This window comes from Citrus clementina, unplaced genomic scaffold (assembly GCF_000493195.1).
Source record: "Citrus clementina cultivar Clemenules unplaced genomic scaffold, Citrus_clementina_v1.0 scaffold_7, whole genome shotgun sequence".
Taxonomy (NCBI): domain Eukaryota; kingdom Viridiplantae; phylum Streptophyta; class Magnoliopsida; order Sapindales; family Rutaceae; genus Citrus; species Citrus x clementina.
This window is the reverse complement of record NW_006262075.1, coordinates 1,688,274-1,711,404: the sequence shown is the minus strand read 5'-3', so window position 1 is coordinate 1,711,404 and position 23,131 is coordinate 1,688,274. Positions and strand designations below refer to the sequence as shown.

Below are 23,131 nucleotides of genomic sequence, written 5' to 3'. Positions count from 1 at the left end.
CGATTGATTAGAAGATAATGAAACACAATTGATTGAATAAAAATAATAACGAAACTTACTATTAATCATGTGATTTTATGATGTTTACATTCATCAAATACTGACACACCAAATTTACTTGTAGGAAGAATTTAGGATATTACTAATCTTTGTATATAATAAACACGTGACAATTAATGCATAAAATATACATGTTTCATGTATATATATAATAGTTAGGAGAATGATGGGAGAGGAGATACTTGTAGGAAGGTTTTATAATGTGTAAAGAGCCGACCCATGTCCGGCCAATTTATAAAATTTGATGCAAGCCTTCATGCATGTACACTTCTTGATCTACAACTGTTACATCAAAATTTAATCTTGATCATTGATTTTTAAGAGAAATGCTATGCTTATTCATTTTCGATAATTAATTGGAATACCCATTAATGTAGCATTGTAAAAATAATAGATTAATAATTAATAATAAAATCAACTAATATAATTTATATGACATTAAATAATTTGTGATACATAAATGAATATCCCAATAAAATATCTAAACTAAGTAAATATAATATTATTGAATTTTAAAACCATCAACTTTAATTTGTAAATTAATTTATGACCACAAATCAAGTTTTCTTTAAGTTTATAATTTAATAATTAGAAATGTATCATCTCTTCTGTAAATACCCCCAATTGTTTTGAAAATTTTCTAAAACATAATTTAATTTCCGGCTCTCCGTACTAAGTGAAATTTTCTATACCTGTTTTATACATTTTCATGAATAATTGTCACTTCATTTGGTTATCCCAAAACATGAATTATGTGCATCTATAATTTTACATATGTGTAATGCTAAAGAGAGAAAAAATATGAGAATTTTGCTCTCTCTCTCTACCCAGCCTTCTCTCTTTTTTTTTCAACACACTTTCTCTCGTCTTTCTCTCTTTAGTATTTTTTTTTTACATTATCTTATACTCCTTCGAACTAATCATTATTTTTGTACGCATAACTGTTTATTTCAAAATAAATTGCACGCCTGGGGCTCGGACTCGGAGCTTTTCCATTCACACCAAGTATATTTATTAATTCCAGTTTCTATATATGTACTTTCTATATACATACGTACATATATAGAAACTATTTCGGGTTATGGTTGGCGTTGGTGGAAACAGAAACACTCTTGGCCTTAGGCCAGACTCAGTAGTGATGATTCCAAACAGAAGCAGTAGTGACGAGGACTTGAAGCGTCTTCAAGATATGGAACAAAGGCGGAAAAGAATGATTAAAAGTTGAGAATCGGCACGTCGCTCCAGGATCAGGAAGCTGGAGAAGTTGCATGAGTTTAAGGCTCTCATCAACCATCTCAAGGAGGAAAACACACAGTCGTGCGCTCGCTTGAGCGCGTGACGCCAGTCTTGCTGCCAACTTGCAACTGAGAATGCTACTCTTAGGGCTAACCAAAACCCTAGGCCGAGGCTTCCCCTTCCCCTTGTCTGTGAAAAGATTAATGCTGCTTCCAGTTCTATCCGACCATCTCATTGAACACTACCTTGGGAACCCCCAGTTTCCCCAATCAACGCACTATCCCTCCCGCTAATGCCATTTTTATTTTATACCCATGTGTTCTAATTTCTAGTATTTTACAATTAATGGATGCTCTTAGATAAGATGGGAGATGGAAGTGTCATGGACTTGGTCTGCATGTCTATATGTAACTACGTACTACCGGATGTTATCTGGTTATATATTTCACCTATTAGTTAGAGGCCAAAACTACGTTGCTGGACTCTTAATTAGAACCTCTATTAGTAAACGAAAAAACAAAATAAAAAGTTAAAAGCCTATATAACCCTTATGTCAGAACTGAAACAAAGCTCCGTCTAGCTGCAGAAGTAAGCCCCATCTTAATTCATATCTTTATCAAAAGGGAGGCGTGTGCATAGCTTTAACATCTAGCGAGGCTTGTTCCAAATTCGACTACTGTAAACACATGGTGAGTTTATGCGTTTATTAACAACTGCATTGATCAGTCTATTGAATTATTTTCCCAACAATTGCCCACCAAAAGATAAAAATGAACGAGAATATTTTATCCAGTTGGCACTTATTTTTCATGATGAGTAATGATTTCACTATATATATTATAAACATGCCTAGTCAATTGTTGATACCATACTATGTAATGCATTAATCACTCTTCAGTTCTGGCTTATAGTTAAATTAAGCCGCTGCTCTATGAAGGCTTCTATTAGAAGTCTAACCACGCCATGTTTCTATTCTTCAGTGAAGAGTAATTTCGACTAAAAGTAATACCAAGAATTCATCACAACAGCTCGAGATTAATTTACATGTGAAAGAAAGCAACCCTGAGAAACTTTAATGATCAGATAAGACTGACAAAGTTAATGCTATGGGACTCTAGAGCGCACTGCAAGCATGCATAGCAAATAAGCAAAGGCCAAAGAGGAAAGGAAACCGCCATTAGGGAGATTGTGTCATTGTACGTACAATTACAAAGGTAAAAACTCCATGATAAATCAAGACAAAGCTGAACGAATATTGGAACATTCTACAATACCCCTCACCAATTGTAAGTTATTGCTTCCGAAAGAAGTATCGCTACTACTGTCTACATACATTTTGCTGACCACAATAATTCATAAGGATTAAATAAACAAAAAGTAAAAAAGTAAAAGCTTCTTCAGTCACTTCCTTCCAGAGAAAGCTAGCGAACGTGTTTGCTTGTTTGTTTTTTCTTTTCAGCTTATAGTATGGTTAATTTGGATCATGCTTTACTCCTCACATTTCCTATAATTTAGTTCTTGTTCCGTAATCTTCAAAGGATTGTTCAATCATTTTTACTTAGTAAATAGCCATCGTCGATTGGCAAATTTTATATTGTCCATAAATTTATAAGCATATATAACATACTTCCAAATAAAAACATGAAACATTCACGAAAGCATATATAATCAGCTTTTACCATTTAGAAGAATCATATATATTATAGAACAATGCAGGGAAACTCAAAAAAAAAAAAAATGGTGAAAAAACATATATATACTATCAGAAGAATGTATAGCTTGAAAACCATTATCGTACCGAAATTAGCCAATTTTAATTTATAGACAATGTCGTTATTTTCACTGAACCTGAAAAGTACCGGAAACTAGAGAGAATATAGTGGCAATTAAATCATCTGTGATGTGAACTCCATGGAGTCTGATCGCAAAGTTCTCTAAAAGATTAACAAACCAATATGGAATCATTCGCCACCCAAAGACTATATCAGCTGCTAGTGGTTGCCTGCTCAATAATAACAATAACAGTCATGAATCCCGGAAAAAACAAAAAAAAAAAGGTTGTGGCAACACCTTAAGGCCTGCCAAAGCTGAGGGAGAAAATCTCATATCTGCGGAGAATATGCTTTCTAGGCTAAGTTTAAGTTTACGACAATCTTTTTTAGTGTAGAATACACAAGTTAATAATTCTTTTTATTCAAGTGATTATAATCTCAAGTTAGAAAACTTTTCTTTCCTAAAGAATAGTTAGTCAGTCGGCTCTTGTATTGAAGGTAACAGGATAATGGTTTAAATCCAATGACATATATGTTTAAATTTGAGGATATGAGAGATTGAGGTTCATGCTTAAGTAAAAAGAAAGAAAGTTATGGAGCTTTTAAGTTTTCCCAATATTCTCTTTCTTTCAAATGATCAAACGGGAATGCATTATTGTTGCATAAAGGTTAAAGAAAAAAAGATAAATATGGGGCCATATATTTCAAATTATAATTTAAATTAAATGCTTAATCAACTATTTTTTTTTCTTGAAAAGTAAAACTGCAGGAATTGGTTAATGTAATGTTATACATTTTCTATCTCATGTACCTTATAAACTAGTTTTTTTTTTTAACCTACTACGTGTTTGAGAAATTAATATTATAATATATAGGAAAAAAAGATACTAACACCTTCAAAATTTAGGAAAATAGTCACAAGAACCTCCATATTTTTAATAAGGGATCAAAATCCCCTTTTTACTATAATATCATTTCACTCTATAAACCCAAAAATATTGACTTCAAAATTTTATAATAAACAGAAATACGAAATTATACTAAATGTAATAATATATAAATTTTAAAATAATTTTCATATTTAAAAAATATTTTTATATTTTACAATCTATTAGACCTATTTTATTATATTAAAGTAATTTTAATAATAAATAGAAACATAATATTAAAATAAATAAATTAAAATTGAAATTAAATTATTTTAAAAATAATTTCAGTATTATTAATAGGGACGTATTTTGTTAATTGTAAAATCTATTTAACCCAGGGCATTAAAAAGATATTAATAATTTAAAATTTTAATATTATTTTAAATGTTAAAAATAATTTAATATTATTAGTTTAATAGATAGATTATATTATTAATATTAAATTTATATTAATTGAAAAAACTTTAAATTTAATTTTCTAATTACTATATTCAAAGAGTATTATGGAAAAAAAAGAGTCTTGATATTCCTTTTCAACCCAAATTTTATACTTGATACAAAATTTAACATAAGGGTGTTTAATTTTTTTTTTTTTTAAGATTGGAAATAGCCCGTTCTAAACTAAAACACTTATGAACACCCTCATTAATTAACTTTAGTCATAAATAAAATCCAATTTTAAGTTCTCGTCAAAACGGCTTTCATTTTGTCACCTTTTTTGCTTTGAACTTTTTGTGTGTGTCTCTCTCTTTCTTTAGCTCTTTTCATTTCTTTTCAAAAATCCTTGGATTGATCTCAGTCCTTGTTATTACTAACTCCGTAATACATCTCCCTCCATTAATGTTTTTTTGTTTTTGTTTTTTCTCAATAACTTGTTCTTGATCATGTTTTCTGCCATGTTTCCACCACCAAGTAAAACGATTTTCTCATATTTTGCTATAAAAAGTAGTAACAGGCCCCGAGTCAACATAGTTCAGTCCTTCTCTGTTGTGTTCTTATACTGGTTTTATATGTTTTCACGAACAGTCACTTCATTTTAATTAAGCATTATTAATAGCACCAGGTTCAGCAGGGTTCTATATATATACGTGCTTTTACTATACTATTGGATCGGATCAAACAAAGTCCACATACTCTCACAGTCATCTGATGGCTTCTTCTAGTGGAAACTACTCTATTAGGTCAGACATGCTTCAAAACTCAACCTCTGATGATTATCGTGAGAGGAGAATGAAGGCCAATCGTGAAGCTGCACGCCGTTCCAGGATGCGAAAGCAGGAATATTTCCATCATTTAATTGCTGATATTAGCCGTTACCAGAAGGAAAATGGCCAGATTCGTGCTATGATCAGCCTTGTCACTCAAGCTTACTCGAACCTTATGAATGAAAACGCTGTTCTCAGGTCTCAGCTTGCTCAGCTCCAACACAGGCTCCATTCTCTAAATGGACTCATTGCTTCAACCAACGCAGTTTATTTTGATCAGCCAGCTACTCTTCAATTTTTGGCTAATTGCACCTCTAACGAGCTCATTGTTGATGATTACCTGGGGAACAGTGACACTTTCAATTACCCCTATTTGAGTCAGCCCACCATCACCGTGCCTCCATTTAATAATGGCTTGTTTATGCTGTAGTTTCAGGTACTGATCTTGTTAACTAATCTAATCCAGATCCATTATTGCTATCCAGTGGGCGTAAAGTGATTGTGTTTAGTTTTTGATCGATTAAGACAAAATAGTATTATGTGAGATTTCGTGGTAGCATATGTAATATGTCTTCATCTATGAGCCATCTATTATTGTTACTTATGAGGTTCAAAAGGTTTGTATCTTAGTGATTTTTACTTAGTAATTAGAACCGAGATATATGTATAGATTATCAAAACTGAATTTTCTCCTGTTTATTTGTTTTACATTTTAGCTTGCGTAAACTTCTATATATCCCAATATTTGATCAGTTTAGTAGGTGCATAAAAATTATTTGATCATATTGGATCCTACTGGATTTTGTGACTAAACAAATGATCATCACGTCTATTATCCTGCACGTGGACAAAAGAAAATAGAATTTTTGGTTACTTGGTCAAGTGTGTTGTCGTTGCTTCTTGGATTTGGATGGTTGACCAAAGCTTGGAGTATGATTTGGACCGGTGGGTGCTTGCTGGTGTGATGCTCCTGTTACGATCCTATCAAAAGGGTAAGGCAGAAAATGATTAATTTCCCTTGTTAACCAAATCGATAATAATCCCGTAATCTGAAAAATACTGGGAGATCATCATCGTGCGATATGACGGTCATAGACTTGGGCATTGAGGATGACAATTTCACCGTCCAATTATCAATGGGCTGAGAAACATATTTTAAGGCCCAAGAAAACTAGACCGATATATTGGGCCTGACAACCACTATTTAGCCCAATTCTTTGACTACCACCCATTTTGATTGACGCGGGTAAGAAGCAAATTTGCAGAAATATAAACAAAAGCCATGGCAATCAAAAACCCTAGAAAATGGCGGTTCACGTGGGAAGCTCAGTCTCACTCTCCAACTCTCAAATTATTTGTCTTCGATTCGCATACTCACACAAACACCTCAAACCAATGTCAAAATCTCGAAGTCAATCTCAATCTACCCAAACATCACGTTTCCATTACCTGGGTTCAGCAACAAGACTTGCAAAATCAAATCTCGCTGCTAGTTCCCATTCCGAAAGTTTTGATCGACTCCGAGTCCCCGGCTAGTTACCGAGCTTTGGCTGACCACATTGAAGTTAAGCTCGTCTTGCTTCTTCCCGTTGATCATCCGATTGTCGCAAGCTCTGATTCCGTGCTTCGATTGACTCAAATTGCCGACTCTCACTTGTCAACACCACTGCTGATGGATTCTGGTGACTCGCATTTCTTGTACTTATTTCTTTTTTGTTTTGTCATTTGTGCTCCGAGATCATAAACTATAAGCACATGGCAGCCATTGTGCTCTAACATGTGTGTTATGCACATTCAACATGAATTAGATATAAAGAAGTTATCATTGAAGAAGGAAGGTGTACATTTTTATTGCAGAAATTGCTCGACTAAGTTGACTAAAACACCTATTAGGTAAGAATTTTTTTGTATAGCCATTTTATGAGCTATGCTATGCATTGGACATCAATCTGATGGTTTGTTTCTCTCTTTTTTTTTTTTAATTTCTTTAATGCATAAATGTAGAAATTTTGTGGAGATGCCATCTGTTAACTGGCAAGAGGCTGCTGACAACTGGTTTGGAGCTTGTTGTTGTTCATTTGGAGGCATAAGTGAGAAGTTGGTAACTAGGTATGCAAATTGCTACACATGTGTAACGAGTATGTGCCTGTTAAATTGTACAACTGTTACCCTTTTCAAGGATGATCTTGTGGGATGCAATTTTCCTGAGCGGGTTGGTGGCGGAAAGTGCCAGGCTGGACTGGCCTCAACTGTTGAAGATGTTACATGTGGATCTGCACTAGATCCTGGAATTATTTACAGAAAAACTGCTGGCTGTGATGACCAGAATGAGCTAGTGCATGATTTTAGTGGAAAATTAAGTTTTATGGGTCCTAAGGATGAAAACTTTATTGTAACCCAGCAATTTGATGTTAATGAGAAAGAAACTAGCGGAGACAGCTTGTTTTGCACATTACCGGTATCTGGTTCATCTGAAAATGTGGCTTCTGCCCCTGGATGTTGTGTTCATGCAACTCAGGAAATTCAAGATCATGTTGGTGAAGGTTGTAAACCTACTCTGTCTGAATCTTCTTCTCTGTACCAAAAAACTGAGAGAAACACGGCAGATCAGAGATCTTTTCGTAATGGCTTTCTCGGAAACATTTTCATGGCTAGATCCTATAATCTCTCAAAGGATATTGAGTGGATTGAATTTCTGTGTCCCTGCTGTTTAACTTTTCTTGGAGCATACCCTTCTAGTACCAGTGATGCCCCTATAGATGGTGGGGTTCGACTCTTTAAGTGTTACATTTCCACTTGTTTACCTATCAGTGGATCAGATGACAAATTCCGGTAAGCAAACGTTATGTAAAATTTTCTAACCAACATATGCGATGCTATTTTTGGACAAGGACCTCTTAATAGAGCTTGACTTTTATTTTTGTTGCTGGATGGTAAACTAACTTTTCTCATCATCGGCAGGAAATATACTTTGGAGAGAATGTTCACGAATCAGCTTCTGGAAAGTGCAAAAGACGAATTATCATTTCGGACTCTGGTAAGGGATTTGAAAACCAAATCTCCCATGCTACAAATTGTTCTCTTGAATCCAAATGCTTGGTGCTGTACTGGTTATTGTTCGGGCATGGACAGCACTACGGGGCCAATTCTAAAGTTGGATCTACAGCCTATTATTAAGGTTCTGTTTTCTGATTGTGGGAGTAATTCAGAATCTCAATCAAGGTTAGTCTTCTTTATGAGTAATAATATAGTTACAAATTTTGGTACAATTTTTTTTTATTTGGGTACAAACTGGTGGCATGATTAAATTGGTTGAATTATATATCTCTTGATCCATATGATTTGATTTTATTATTTTGTATTTTTATTCAACCAATGAGTTAATACCAAATTAATTTGTACAAAAATTTATGACTATATCATCACTCTTTTTTCATAAACCAGCTGTTTGCACTTTTCATTTTAGGCTCAAGATTGCCACTCAACTCCTTTATTGTAGAAAAATCTTTGGAAAGATTTTTTTTTTTTTTTTCTACTAACATTATTTAATAAGTGTTGTATGTGCCAGTTGAGTGATACCAGAATCTGTTCTATTAATTAGTCTAAGAGACTTGAGATTTTCTGCAGGATATTAGATGATTGGCAAACAAAGAATCTAGCTGATGATGTTTTCATGTTGAAACGTCCAATAGAAGAGTTGATCAAGTTGCTGGTGTCAGCAAAGGATACACTTCCTCCTTCGTATACTTCAATTGAGGATTTTCATTTGTCATGTTTGCAGAGGTAAAAAAAAAAAATATATGATCCTTTGGCTTAGCTTTGATATTCTTGGAATCCCAATTTTATAAATGGAAGGGATATTATGCTTATCATGCAAAGCAAGAATATTCATGCTACTTGAAGAATGAACATTGTTTTTCTATTTTACTGGGGAAAATGGCCTTTTTATGAGTTTGGGATCTCTTTTGTTACACTACCCTCTATAGTGCGCCTCTGATAGTGTGCCATTGTTTGAACTGCTCACTCAAGAGGAAAGATTTATCCTTGAAATCAAACTTCAATTGTCTTTACTTTTATTTGAGGATGAGTGCCTGGAGGCTGAAAAGTAATTTTGAAAAATTAAAAGTTAATTTTAGTATTTAGTAAATTTTTTTAGAAATTACTTTTGACAAAATAACATCATTCTATCTCATTATGGAGCAGATTTCGAAAAGTATGTATCTTTTCAATATTTAATTTTGAGAATCGATTTTATACTTAATATAATTTTATATATATATAGAAATCTAAAATTATCCTTATTAATTTTTTTATAATAAAAATAATCTTTATTAATTAAGAAATAAAATCATTAACTTTAGAGAAACTATGATTATTACTAATTATATTGAGATAATTTTATATATACATAATAAAAGAATATTTTATATACATGTTTACAAATATGTAAATAAATTTTATTCAGCATAATGTTTAATTAAGTTACTTGTATTTACAACATTTTAACAGTAAATTCACTAAACATACAATTTCAAAACTTACAACACTTTTAAAAATAAATTATACCAAATGTTTAATTAATTTTTTCACAGGTGATTATATTTACAACATAAATAATAGTAATTATTTTAAAAGTTATAATATTACTGAATTAGCCTTAAAACACATCTTTTGTTTTGCTTATCCTTTTGAATGTTTTGTCTTTTTGGTGGTGGTTAAATTTAGAAACAAATAAGTAAACCTCGGTTATCCAAATTAATGAGAGGCATCTCAATGCATCTAAAGAAGAAGGTAAGTAAAAGGGAAGAGAAGGTAAGTAAATATACTTCAAATAAGGTAAAATCTGCATGTAAGATACAATCGTAATTAACCAACTTACAGTTATTAGAAAAGTAAAAATGATAGTGGTGATATAAAATTAATCATGTATAATAAGTATAATTTTTAAATAATAATTTTAATAAAATTATTAAAATATATTAAAATAATTGTTAAAAAAATAATTTTCGCTTACATTTTTATAAGTGTTTATTAAATACTTACAATCAAAGTTTAAGATGTTTATCTACAATACCAAACGGAGTTTTAATGGTTGGTATTCAAATTGCAGCTATGACATGGGCCTTTAGGAAATCACATTTTGTAGTTGACACCCATTTAACAGCACGAAATTAAAGTTGGGTGACATCAATCCAACATCTTTTCCTCTTAACTCACAATATCTAGAAATGACGACAAATCACAAGAATTATTTATAGTGAAAACCTTTGTTTATGTCATTTTTTCAATGAAAAATCTTCTTTGGAGGAGTGAGAATTGATCTTTAAGACGTTGTTTCGCATACTTCAACGAATTTATGGCTGTTGCTAATATGAACAGTTCTGTAAATAGTATCATATAAACAGTACTAACAAATAATAATCTGAACAGTACCAACAACTACTATTCATGAATTTATATTCAACGTTTGTATATTATGCAATTCTATTCTTTATATTTTATATCCATCTCAATCTAGCGATAATCAATGCTTGTTTGTTTTGTTGAAGCTGCCGTTTCTGTTGATTTTGCTATTTTTAAAAATAATAATAATAACATTGACTCGTATTTCCGAGAACCATGTCAGGTGGAAATGGTAAACTCCAGTGTTTCGTACCTATCTATAAACCTGTTAGTAATCAAAATTTGTTGCACCGTGGATCAAACATTGTAATTTTTTTCTTTTTGTCTCTTTATCTCTTTTCATTTAATCAGATGAAATTTTGTATTTATTTTTTTCCTATTATTAAAATTGAGGTAATTTCCTCATATTATCGGATCAATAATAACCCAGCATGCCTTTCTTTAAAGTTTAAACACACGTGGTCAACTCGTTCAGAAATTCTCAGATAAAGCATGCAAAACGCAATCCGAATTCCAACTAAGGGAAGGAACGCATGTATGGCAGGCGGTGCGGTGAAGTGTCAGCATTGAATCTATGTAAACATTACCATCGGCAGACACTTGTCAGCTTCCGGACATCACAACGCAAACCTTCAACAATAATGTGGCAATGGCCGGAACTGAAACGTGGCTCGTGTAGAGCGACCAAGGTGACATGCACGTTGATCTTTGATAGTCTATATAACGCGAACCAACCTCGCCTTCTTTAAAACATCACCGTTGAGAGTAACCTTCTTTAATTGTAAGTGAAAATTTCAGTCACAAAACGACACACTTGCAAGTTCTGGAAATTATATTTTTATAGCTATAGCAATTATTTTATTATATGTACATAGCTAACTCAGTTATTCATTTTGGTTAGCTTCAAAATGGCACATTTTCAGAACCAATACGGTGCAGTTCAGAAAACAAGCGGGTATGAGGACCCAAATCGCCAAGTAGACGCGTACGGGAACCCGGTGGTTAAAAGTACTGATGAGTATGGGAACCCAGTTCATCACACTGGAGGCGGAGGGTTCGATTCCACGGGTTACGGTGCCGCACCAGCGGCCGGCACCGGCATAGGTGGAGGGCATCATGGTCATGGCCTTCATCGTTCTGGAAGCTCGTCAAGCTCCAGCTCTGTAAGTTGTTTCACTAATTAATTAAATACCCATCTACGTGAACCTGATCTCTAGATATACTTAACACTACTCTCTTTATTATGATAAAGCAAAATCATTAATTCATCATGAGGACGTACTTATGTTATTTACTGTTTCCATGAACATATGATAATGATGTGCATGCAAGTCTGAGGATGATGGGCAAGGTGGGAGGAGGAAGAAGAAGGGAGTGAAGGGGAAGATAAAGGAGAAGCTGCCGCTGGGACACAAAGACGAAAGATCATCATCCGCTGCTGCAACCACCACTCCTAGTGGTTATAGTGTTACCGGGGAGGGGCAGATGCGCCACCACGAGAAGAAAGGAATGATGGAGAAGATCAAAGACAATCTTCCTGGACACCGTCACTAGACTACCTGCCTGTACTTGTCTTTCGTCGACGACACATACAATACTATATATACTAGTGCTTTTTATTATTTGCTATATTTTACACGAGTGCTTTTGTAATATGTCCATAATATTCGTAGTTTTATATATGTCCATCTCTTTTTACTAGTTATGCATCTTGGGATAGTATTATGTAACACATACAACAAGCTGTCAAGCTATTTGTACTAGTGGGTGGGCTGTTCCTTTAGTTTTGTGTATTAATACAGCTTTCTATTGTATTTTGTCATATATATATATTGAACTAATTAATAAGAGTTCTTTTGCTAAACGTTTTTTTATCGATTTTCCACACTACACCGCACCTTAAGCCTGCTTATTCGTATTACAAACTTTCATTTCTGAAACTAGATAGTATCCTGATTCTTACAGCTTATAAGACATGCCAACGGACGGCTTGTCGGTATGCTCTTTCGTTTCAATTTAAATGACGTACTGGAGGAGAAACAGCGGAGGACATCTCTCATAACGAGTATCTGTTATTGGGGATTTTGATAATATGGTGAAAAAACAAAAAGAAGTAAAGAACTCAGCATCAAAATGTGAGAAATTGGTTAAACCTCAGTAATAGAAATTTGGTTAAACATTCAACCAATTTAAGACAAAACATCTTTTAACAATCCGACGTTGAGAAATAGAAATTTGCCTTTGGCATCACGGATGAAACAAAAGCCATTAGTATGATACCGGTACCCTTTCCGACGTTGACAACATTTTAATCATAAGCGGTACTAATGAAAGCAATTTCCTTGGCATTGCTATGTGGCACGAGTCCATACTTCCTGATTATCTCATGAGGGTTGCCACAAACATGATAATAGAGCAGAAATTGTCACAACCAAGATGAAGAGTACTTCAAATTTCTAACATTTGCAAAAGCGTAGAGAAATTATATTTCATCTCGGACAATACTCAAATTTGTGCATGATGCGCAGATGATGCATGTGAATGTCCATTTTCTGTCTCAAATTGAGCGGACTTCTGCGTTCTATCTATTTTCACTCGGATCAACTTTTGTTATTGGCCAAATGACTCGAATGAATTGAGTGGCATGAAACTACATCAAGCGACATACGTAGCACTACTCTGAACCCAAAAGGCATTAGACATGAAAATCTAAAATAGATACGAAAGGCATCAGACATGAAAAATTTAACATTAGAATGATTTCATGCTTCCACTTTGGCTAACAGTACGCTTCTGTTTCTGGCTTCTGCAAATGTTCATCTCCCACTGCTTTGTGGTAACAAATTGAGTGCTAAAACCGATATTTAGGAATTACTTCAGTCTTCCCAGTGCCGAAGTCGGTATCCTCTCAAGGGTAGACGGTGATAAATTTATGTGCTTGACGAGTTACAAATAAATCACATCTGTTAAAAAAGCACGGCAGGATCTCAGCACTGGCATTAAGAACCACATCCTTTAGCAACACGCTCATTTAAGGCCAAATCTCCTTGAGAGGGCAGTCTTGCTTTGTGGGGAGTGTGCAGGACTCATTTTCTTAAGTTCTTCACGGATCAAAATTAGCTCGAGCAAATGGCAGTTCACAGAAATTGAGACCATTTCACAGTAACTCCCAAGGTGGGACATGGCATGATATTGACATGGGAGTATTTTGGCAAACAACTACATTATATCCAACTTTTCTTGATGGGCAAGGACTAAAATGGTGCAGGGATCAGACTTCCATGGACAGTCAAATCAAATGTCTAATCACCAGTAATTACCGCAAGAACATTTTCCATCTTGGAAGTGATGGAATCTCATGTTATCTCTCACAACAATCTCCCTCCCTATGACTTGAGATGCACCACACATAAACAAGTGACAATCTTCACATATTCTCAGGTTCTTCATAATCCTTACAGTGGCACCAGGGCTTGTAGTCAGCAACCCAAATGCCAAAGCTAGCTTCTCACTATGAGTCATCAGTATTCGCTTCTTCTCCTCATCGCTCACATCATACAGCACAGAGCGGAGATTTGGCTGGTATCCATCAGCCTGTAATCTATCCAGAAGGTCCCCCAGTGCCTGCTGAATCTCAGTGGAGTTTGGATGGGTTAAGTCACCAGCACGGAATTCATGAATAACTCCTCTGTCTCCTTCCAACCAGCTGTATCCAGGATTCTTTTTCAGACCTGTCATTTTCAACAGCCTCCTAACCCTTGAAACATCATCCCACATTCCAGCTGACGCATATATGTTAGAGAGGATGATGTAATTTCCTATTTTATCAGGCTCCAGCTGGAATAAATGGTTTGCAGCAATCTGTGCAATTTCTGGATTCCGATGGATCTGACATGCTCCAAGAAGCGCTCCCCATACCCCACCGTTGGGCTCTACTGGCATTTTTTCAACCATCTTCAGAGCTTCTTCCAAGCATCCAGCTCGACCTAAAAGGTCAACCATACAAGCGTAGTGATCTGTAGATGGAGAAACACCGTAACATTTCTCCATGCTTGCAAATAACTTTCGGCCCTGTTCTACCAGCCCCACATGGCTACAAGCTGTAAGCACTCCTATAAATGTCACCCCATTAGGTTTTGTCTCTGTCTTTACCATCTCACCAAACAACTGTATTGCAGCATGAGCACGACCATGCATTGCAAACCCAAGAATCATTGAACTATAAGAAAACACATTCCTCTGCTTCATGTCCACAAAAACTCTATAAGCATCATCTATGCTCCCGCACTTGGAGTACATGTCAATAAGCGCTGATCCGACAACAACATTATTGATAGGTCCGAATCCCGATCCTTCGGCTATTTCACAAACCCAATTAGCGTACTTAACCACACCCAATTGAGCACATGCTGAAATAACACCAACCAACGTGACATAGTCTGTTTCAACTCCTGCATATTGCATTCTCTCAAAGTACTCTATTGCCTCTCGAGGCTTAGCATTCTGCACATAACCCGTGACCATAGCAGTCCAGGCCACCTTATCCTTCAAAGGCAACTCATTAAACAACCCACCAGCAGATTCCATATCCCCATTATTCGCGTACGCCACAATCAACTCGGTCCAGGAAACCACGTCTCTCTCAGGCATTTCATCGAACACCTTCCGGCTACATCCCAAAAACCCGCATTTCACATACATGCCAATCATTGTATTGGCAACATATAAATCAGAAGTAAAACCGCCAAGCAGAATCGTCTGGGCATGTATTTGCTGACCCAAACTCACATCAAGAACCTCGGTACAAGCCTTAAAAAGTGCGGACAAGGTAAAAGAAACAGGGCCAATACCTTCTCTTCTCATAGAGCAATACAATGAAATCGAGTCTTTTAAGTGCCCTTGTAAAATATACCCACGAATAAGAGCAGTCCAAAGAAACGGGTTTCTGTATTTCACCTGTTCAAAAACTAGACGAGGGTAGGAATCCATGGGGACATTAATTTTAGTAAGCGTGCGAATGACCTTCGTGAGGACATAGCAGGACTGGTCAAGGCCTCTGCGGAGAATGTGAGCGTGTACTTGTTTGATTTGAAGAAGGTCGTTGCAGCCATCGAGTGTGGATATCAATTGTGTCTCTAGAAGTCTCTTTTGTCGTTGAAGTTCAGACAATAACTCGAAAGTTTCACTAGGTTTTAGCTGTTGAGTAAACTGTTTCGGAATATAACCCAGAGAACTCGCCGTAGAGAACGTGCGTGTCAGACTTACCATTGACGCAGCGTCCAGGCGGGAAAGGTATGGCTGTTAAAAAATAATGGCGGCGTGACGTTATAACAAAAATCAAAACGGTGCGTTTGAGAGTGTATAAAATACATTTACTGGAATGGTAGTTGTGTACTCTTGTTGTGGTTTGAGCAATATTTTGAACGCAAAAATGTTTGTGAGATATTTGTCGACGAAGCCGAAACCGAAGATGAAGCCCATAGAGCTCAAAGCTCCACCGGAGCAATCTCAGACAATTACCAGGGTTATATTTGACATCGTCAAGGAACACGGTCCTCTCACTGTTGCTGAAACTTGGGAACGCGTCCAGGTGCGTATTTCTATTAAACTCAATTTCAACTGTTTCATCTATAATTTATAATCAATACAATCGATCTGACAGTGATCACTTATCATAATACTAAACCTTGTTGTTTTACATTTTCAGCAAGCTGGAGTGAGTGGATTGACGGGCAAAAGCCACATGAAGATCGTGTTGAGATGGATGAGGGAGAGACAAAAGCTGAGGCTCATCTGCAACCATGTGGGCCCTCACAAGCAATTCCTGTACACAACTTGGTTCACCAAACCCAACAACTTGAATCAGGCAAAATCAGGGAAAGATCTTTCTCCTTAACAACCCAAGCTGCCTTAACCTTGTGTTTCTGATTTTCAGTTGAAGAGTAAGAAGGTTGCTTCTTTGTCAATTACTTTTTAGAGAAGTGATGATTGCTTGTTAAAATAAGAGTTATCTAATGGCATAAAGTTGATGCATGCTTGTTCAAATAAGAATTGAGTTATCTAATGGCATAAAGCTTAGTTTGGTTGTGTTACTGGCTGTAATATGAGGTGATGATATTTGAAGTCTAGCCTTAGGACATCCCAATCTCGTTTGCCAGGAATGAGAGATACCGCAGATGCCACCAATATCATAATACATCACTGAAAATTGAAAAATGATACTGCTTTCAACTTTTAAAGTTTGCTCGCTCCATGAAACCATATGTAAGACTGTTGTTAACCATAAATTTGTCTACAATCTATGAAAAAAAATTTCGCTGATTAGAACTATACGAAAAAGGCCACTAAGATGAATGCCTCAGTATGTAGATAATTTACAGGAGTTTCGGTTAAGGCTAGGAAACAACACCCATACATCCATCCATTAATAAAAAAATGTCACTACATTCCAGAAAACTAAGCTCTGAATTTAGTCTATACAACCATTTCAGCCATCACAGCCCCCAGCTGAACTAATATAAGTGGCTCTTGGACTTCTTCAACACTTCTTTCAGTACTACAGCTATTCTCTCTGCCATGTGGTGCTCTTGAAAGATTTCTTTGACCCTCTCATAGCCTCTCTTTCCCATTGTAAGCCTCCTCTCAACGTGTGTAGCTAGCTTCACAATGTTTTTTGCAAGAGGAGTAATCCCTTCTTTCCCAAGGGGATGTAACAACCCGGTTGTCCCATTTACTATAATCTCTGTGGTGCCTCCAGCTGCAGTTCCCTGATATAGACATTTTTGGAGCTAAGTTAACAAATAGTATCAAATCCGGCTTGAATGCTGAAAACATTACCAAATAGAAGGGTGAAGTTCACTTAATACCAGTACAGGTAACTGAAATGCCATGGCTTCGATGGTTATCCTCCCAAAGCACTCTCCCCAAGCCTGCATGGAGTAAAAACAGGAAGCAGATTTATCAGAACTTTTCCATTCAATTAATCCTTTTGTGGAAAATTACATGTCCACAAGGGAAAACGGAAAAATAATAACAATAATGATTACAACAGTACAAAAACCAGAGGGGCAACAGATTGATAAGAAACTTTAGATGAATTTCGGTGAGCCTAACGGGAGAAACTCGAAATCCTAGGTCCTTTTCATCTATTTTGCTGACATGAACTATCCTGTGGCCTAAATTCAGAATTCCACCATGAAATGTTCAACCCTGATGGAACTAACAACCATATCTCTTTCATTTTTCCTTTGTTTTAAAAATAAAGTCTGCTAATCAGACACAGTCATGGTGTGCTTGCATGTTCACATCATTGGCTAATTCCTTCCAATTCTTCTCAGGTAATATGATTTTCAAATATATAACACAGGCCCTTTGCTTCCTAGCATGGCAATGAAAGTATATAAAGAAATCACAACTTTGAGCACGTTTATCTAAACATACCAATAATTTCTGGGTGGAATAAATAATAACTTTGCAGGCATGAACAAAAACTACCTGGGAATTCTGCACAAGAACATCGATTGCTGCTAGATAAGGGGCCACGGTCAGAGTTTTATTTACAAAATGAACACGATCTTGAATTTTCTTCTGCATCACATAGTTCCGTAATTCGGACTCAAACTTGGTTTGAGCATTCATGTCACTTCCTATAATCACTGCATGCACTGAAGGCACTTCTAGCTTTTTTCCTTTGATCAATTCCAAGCTCTCATAGAATGAGCGAAGAAACAGATCCTGCCCCTTTCCACGTGAAACACCTGAAGTTAAATAGTACTTCAGTACACTTGAAATATAAATTAAACAATAGCATTTACCTAACAGCAGACTCGGAAGAAGTTTTCCCTATTTCTCTTTCAGTTTCTTGTATGGACAGAAGGGAAGATGATGGGGCAAGGTGGGCTCTTCAATGAGAATGGAGAGAACAAATCAGAACCAAAAAGTGAACAAAAGAATAGAACAAAAGGTTCTTAGCGTTTCTTTTTAGTCGGGCAAAACCGAGAAGCACACAGTAATCAATACAACCGATGCCCTGCAGTGGTAGCAACCTTTTTTAAACTTAATCAGACTGAAGTAACCTAAGCAAAGAAGTAACTTGATCTAAATAAAAGCAGATGCAGTCAGAAAATTTGCAACACAAGATCTTATCAGCAAGAAATTCATACTATTTATTATGGCAAAGAGTAAATCTTCATTTCGCACTCCAAGAGACTCCCGCACATGTTCACGCAGGACCCTCTTTGCTACATTGTCCTCAGCAACTTCCATAAGTTCCTTGCTATTTCCAAGGTGAACAACATAGGTATCAGGCATTTTAATCCTGCAGAGAGTAAACGTTGAGAATGACAATCCAATATTTGAGTAAACAATGTGATTCAGTTCTGTCCATTTTAGATTATAATTTCTGACCAAAAGTATAGTCCGCCGAACTTGTCAATCATTTGTTTCAGATGAACTATAGATTTCTGACCAGTATATGATATTCAAGAGCTGATTCCTACATTGAAACATAATGTTCGAATAGATTATGAATGAAGCATGTAGGCAGGGCATAAGTACAATATAAATATATAGCCTTAGTCTTGTTATTCTATTGAATGCAGTCCAAGCACAGGGTGTGACCAAGTATCCAAGATGCCATGTCTTAATATTTTTAGGCAAGGAAATTCGTTACTCCCGAACCTAACCTAAATTCAAGTTTATGAGTCAATAGTTTGGAAATGTCTTAAAAGGAAGCAAAATAAAAATTTATCTTATGGACTAACTGAGAACCGAGCTATAATAATAATAATAAGAATAATAAAAAGCAATTGTGAAAACTTTAGAAGTTTACCTTAAACGCTCTCGACTCCTATTCTTCCAGTATTCTGCTGTCACATGTGAATCAATCATAGCACCAGCAACCAAAGGAAGGTGCTTAACATAGTCCAATTTGAAGTAATGCCCTCGCATTTCGTGGATCCACCACAATACATTTGGTAGAACACGAGGAACATCTTCCTTGAGAACAGCATCCAGCCATTTGCCAGCAACTGCAGTGTTCAAGACAATCAAATCTGCTTTAAGAGCTGTGTTTATAGTTTCTTGACCTTTAGCAGAAATTACCTAACAAAGAAAAAAAAGTCATAATTAGAAGCCAGGTAAAGAATTTGAAATCATTTCAATCTCTCATGAACACCAGACTGTCAGCAGATCCCATCATATATGGGCTCAAATCTAAGATCCTCATTTCTATCCTCATTAATAATTTTTCTTATTTTAAAGATACATAGATTATACTTAAACTAGCAGGCTAAGGGACCATGGTCTATACCTTAGCAAGATGGTCTCTTTTGGAAAATCACAGCCCACTTTAGAAGGGGGATTTACGCATGTGATCAATGAGATAACAGAATTTTACAATATTTTCTAGTTCTTACCGTTTCAAAAATATTAATGAGAAATTGAGAATGCATGGGAAAATTGCTCAAAGTAAATACAATAGTCCAAATACAACAAACTGTTCACTTTTGCATTAGCATTGGAAATGAGAATAGGCACCCAAGCATTCAACGAAAACAAATTATCATGAACCACTTGATAATGGAAGAAAATACAGATAGTAGCAAAGTAAAATCCTAAAAGGTGAAAAACCAGCAAATGCAGGTGTTGAACACATGACACAAGATGATATACATTCAGGTCCTATAATCCAGAGATCTTATAACCTGTACTCCTCTGTCCCACATCTTATGCTCCAAACTGTATATGACTTCATCTTCTTCAGATGGCTTCTGGATAGTGATCCAATTAACCTTAGTACCAACACCCCTTAATAGAAATGCTAGCTCCATCAGCAGCAATGGACCACCTGAGAAATGTTACAGAGAAGAAGTATGCCAACAATAAAAAAAAATTAGAAATAAAAACAAATTGGGAGGGGGGGTAGAACTATACTTAAATACCTTACATGTAGAATGATGAATATATAAAGCAATTATTAAAGAATTCATATAATCAATTAGATGAAATAAATATTCGGCCATAATTTCTAATTAATAAAAAAAATATTCAGCCACATATTCTTTTATAGTGAAAGACAAGAAAATTCAAGAGTTAAGATCAACTGGCCAATCACCCCTCTCCCAACCAAACACGTTTGTGCTGAGTTGTCATTTCCATCATATTACAACTAAATGGAAGGAAATGAACCACCAGCTTACATTTGGAAAAAAAAAATGCTGTTTTATACATCAATACCTGCCAGATAATTCACTCGCTCGTGTCATGCAAGGATAACGAATAATGATAAGGACAAACGAAAAGCTTTAAATGACATGAGCTACCACGGTAGTAGTCTAAGGTCCTTCATGCATGCATAATATAGTCAATCCTTGGGAGGCACATTCTAGAAAGCTAATACTACATAACACAAGCCAAACTATGCTAATGTACAACATAAGCAGAATACAGGGACAGCCGCAGGTTACTACAACTACCAGGTTTTATATTCATCATTCTAACCGTTAATATCAGCTCATCTGTAGCACAAATTATTTCCCTTTCAAGAACTAAGGCTCCGGCAGACCAGCATTTGTTAATGAACACTAAAGATTATATGAATTACATTCTATACAGCCACACAATTAACAAAAAATAAGGATCCAAATATAATGGTCTGAATAGCAGGAATACAAGCATTGTATTTTCCTAATTTAAGCAAAAATTGAACTCAACATGATAGGAAGACCCAAAAAAGTGTCTTTTGTACTCCGAACTACAAATACCGCAGAGCCTTAACTCATCTTAAAATCTTGTGTTGCTAAAGAGTCAGATGATAATTAATGCATATCCCTTAATACATCTTCTCCTTAATTAACAATTACTTCAATTGAACAAACCACAGCACTAATGCAACCAGCACGACTGAACTTACTAGTAAAATAAAATATATATATATATATATATACCAGAAAGAGAGAGTTCGTGTGAGACCAAGAGAACGAGCTTGGACTTCATGAAACTGAGGGGACTCGATTTGGTCGCGATACGCGGAACTGATTGTGATTGAACTCGCTTCTTGTCGGAAACTTCCAGATGACGATCGCAGGGATCCAAGGCAGCTCTAATGAAGAAAATCATCGCTGTCGAGATGGACAGCATGATAAGCAGGGCCAATATCCACCGCTTCGTCAGTGGGACCCACCACCCGGTCGCCGAGTGCTTCCCCATCCCTTCTCTTCCCCTCCCCTTCCTTTTTACTAGAGTTTGAGAGGCTCAACGATATTGAAAGCTTTACCAGTCTCGGCATTTTAGGGTTCCGATTTGTGTCTCTGACTCAACTCGCTGAACGGTGTACATTTGGCTTTCTGAGCTTTGACACTTGTTAATTGAAAGTTTGTTCTCGATGTTTGTGTTGTCGTTGTACTTCGATGGATTTGAATTTACTTGTTTCAATTGGGTTGGTTTCTTTGCTTCGCTTGTGTGAGCTAACAACTAGTTACAAAAAATGAGATGAAATTAGTGTTTGACGAAATGAAATCAACTTTTTTAAAAAAAAAAAAATTTATGAACTCATATTATATTGACGTAATTACGGCTTTTATGTTTCTAACAATAGCAAGAAAAATATCAAATCTAAATTGTTGTTTTCGTAGTTAAATCAAGAAAAATTATAGTAATAATGTTGAGATGGTTTTTGAGGGCATGGTTACATATCCCATTGGAAGGAAATAATTAATAATTATGAGAAATGATATTTCGCCGCTGATAAAATATTATTGTGATAGAAATTATAAAGTCTTATTATAAATAGAATTAACATTTTGTGTGCTATATTGATATTGTAGCATAAATAATATTCCGTTTTTCATTTTGATGGGATTTATTGATATTGATCTTTCATCCTGAAACTCATGAGCAATCAATCTATTGAAAAAAAAAACCATTTGATAGAAATTTATCATCTCAATAGTTATAAGTTAAAGGATACATTTTTTTTAGTTAAATAAATTATATTATCTTAACTAAAGATAAGATAAAGATTCAATGTTGATTTGAGTTTTTGCTGAGCGCTAAATTAATAATTGTTAGGTGAGAGAAATAAAAAAAACTCAAAATAAATATTGATCATTGATTTAGTGCTCAATATAAGAAAAAAAAAAGCTATCATAATCCTTTAACTAAATGCGCTCACATAAATTGTTACATTAAGTACAAAATAATAGGATTATTTTTAACCTATAATTTTGTCTCTTTACACCTATTTACTTAACAAACTCATCAAGTGTAAATTTTAAAAGTAAAACTTTCACTTTATACACCCTGCAAAAACCTAAAATAACCCTTCTTTCATTTGCAACCTAATTATTATTCTACTAATAGTCTTTCTTTAAATATTTTTCCCCTCAGTTCTTCAATCTTTTTCTATTTGATGAAATTAAATTAAATAATTTAATTAGTTAATAATATGATACGTCTTCTATACGCTAAAAATATAAATTACAACGTATTATACAATTTTGTAGATGTTTCCAACAATAAAGTTATA

At 35.2% G+C, this 23,131-nt stretch overlaps 5 protein-coding genes across 6 annotated transcripts; 3 read left to right on the top strand and 2 right to left on the bottom strand.

Annotated features, from left to right (window-relative positions):
* Positions 1–5,146: 5,146 nt before the first annotated feature.
* Positions 5,147–5,632, top strand: LOC18037729 (bZIP transcription factor 44). The gene has a single exon (XM_006425553.1). The coding sequence runs from the start codon at positions 5,147–5,149 to the stop codon at positions 5,630–5,632; it is 486 nt and encodes a 161-aa protein (XP_006425616.1).
* An 817-nt stretch (positions 5,633–6,449) lies between these two features.
* On the top strand, positions 6,450–9,200 carry LOC18037707. Its single transcript, XM_006425552.2, has 5 exons — positions 6,450–6,884; positions 7,011–7,095; positions 7,207–8,034; positions 8,164–8,424; positions 8,830–9,200. Exons 1-5 carry the CDS (start codon positions 6,485–6,487, stop codon positions 8,987–8,989), a joined length of 1,734 nt encoding a protein of 577 aa, XP_006425615.1. The 5' UTR covers positions 6,450–6,484; the 3' UTR covers positions 8,990–9,200.
* Positions 9,201–13,177: 3,977 nt separating this feature from the next.
* On the bottom strand, positions 13,178–15,903 carry LOC18037702 (pentatricopeptide repeat-containing protein At5g44230). Its single transcript, XM_006425549.2, has one exon. The coding sequence runs from the start codon at positions 15,871–15,873 to the stop codon at positions 13,912–13,914; it is 1,962 nt and encodes a 653-aa protein (XP_006425612.1). The 5' UTR covers positions 15,874–15,903; the 3' UTR covers positions 13,178–13,911.
* A 5-nt stretch (positions 15,904–15,908) lies between these two features.
* LOC112096723 lies at positions 15,909–16,687 on the top strand. The gene is made up of 2 exons (XM_024180139.1): positions 15,909–16,195; positions 16,313–16,687. The coding sequence occupies exons 1-2, from the start codon at positions 15,986–15,988 to the stop codon at positions 16,499–16,501; spliced, it is 399 nt and encodes a 132-aa protein (XP_024035907.1). The 5' UTR covers positions 15,909–15,985; the 3' UTR covers positions 16,502–16,687.
* A 136-nt stretch (positions 16,688–16,823) lies between these two features.
* LOC18037736 lies at positions 16,824–22,135 on the bottom strand. Of its 2 annotated transcripts, none has more exons than XM_024180138.1 (7): positions 21,552–22,135; positions 20,310–20,452; positions 19,436–19,707; positions 18,768–18,922; positions 18,100–18,362; positions 17,472–17,534; positions 16,824–17,393 (listed from the first exon to the last, which is right to left on the bottom strand). In XM_024180138.1, exons 1-7 carry the CDS (start codon positions 21,811–21,813, stop codon positions 17,118–17,120), a joined length of 1,434 nt encoding a protein of 477 aa, XP_024035906.1. In that variant the 5' UTR covers positions 21,814–22,135; the 3' UTR covers positions 16,824–17,117. The 2 variants fall into 2 exon arrangements, with proteins under 2 accessions (XP_024035906.1, XP_006425611.1); XM_006425548.2 differs by having other exon boundaries at positions 16,826–17,372; positions 21,552–22,134.
* Positions 22,136–23,131: the final 996 nt, after the last annotated feature.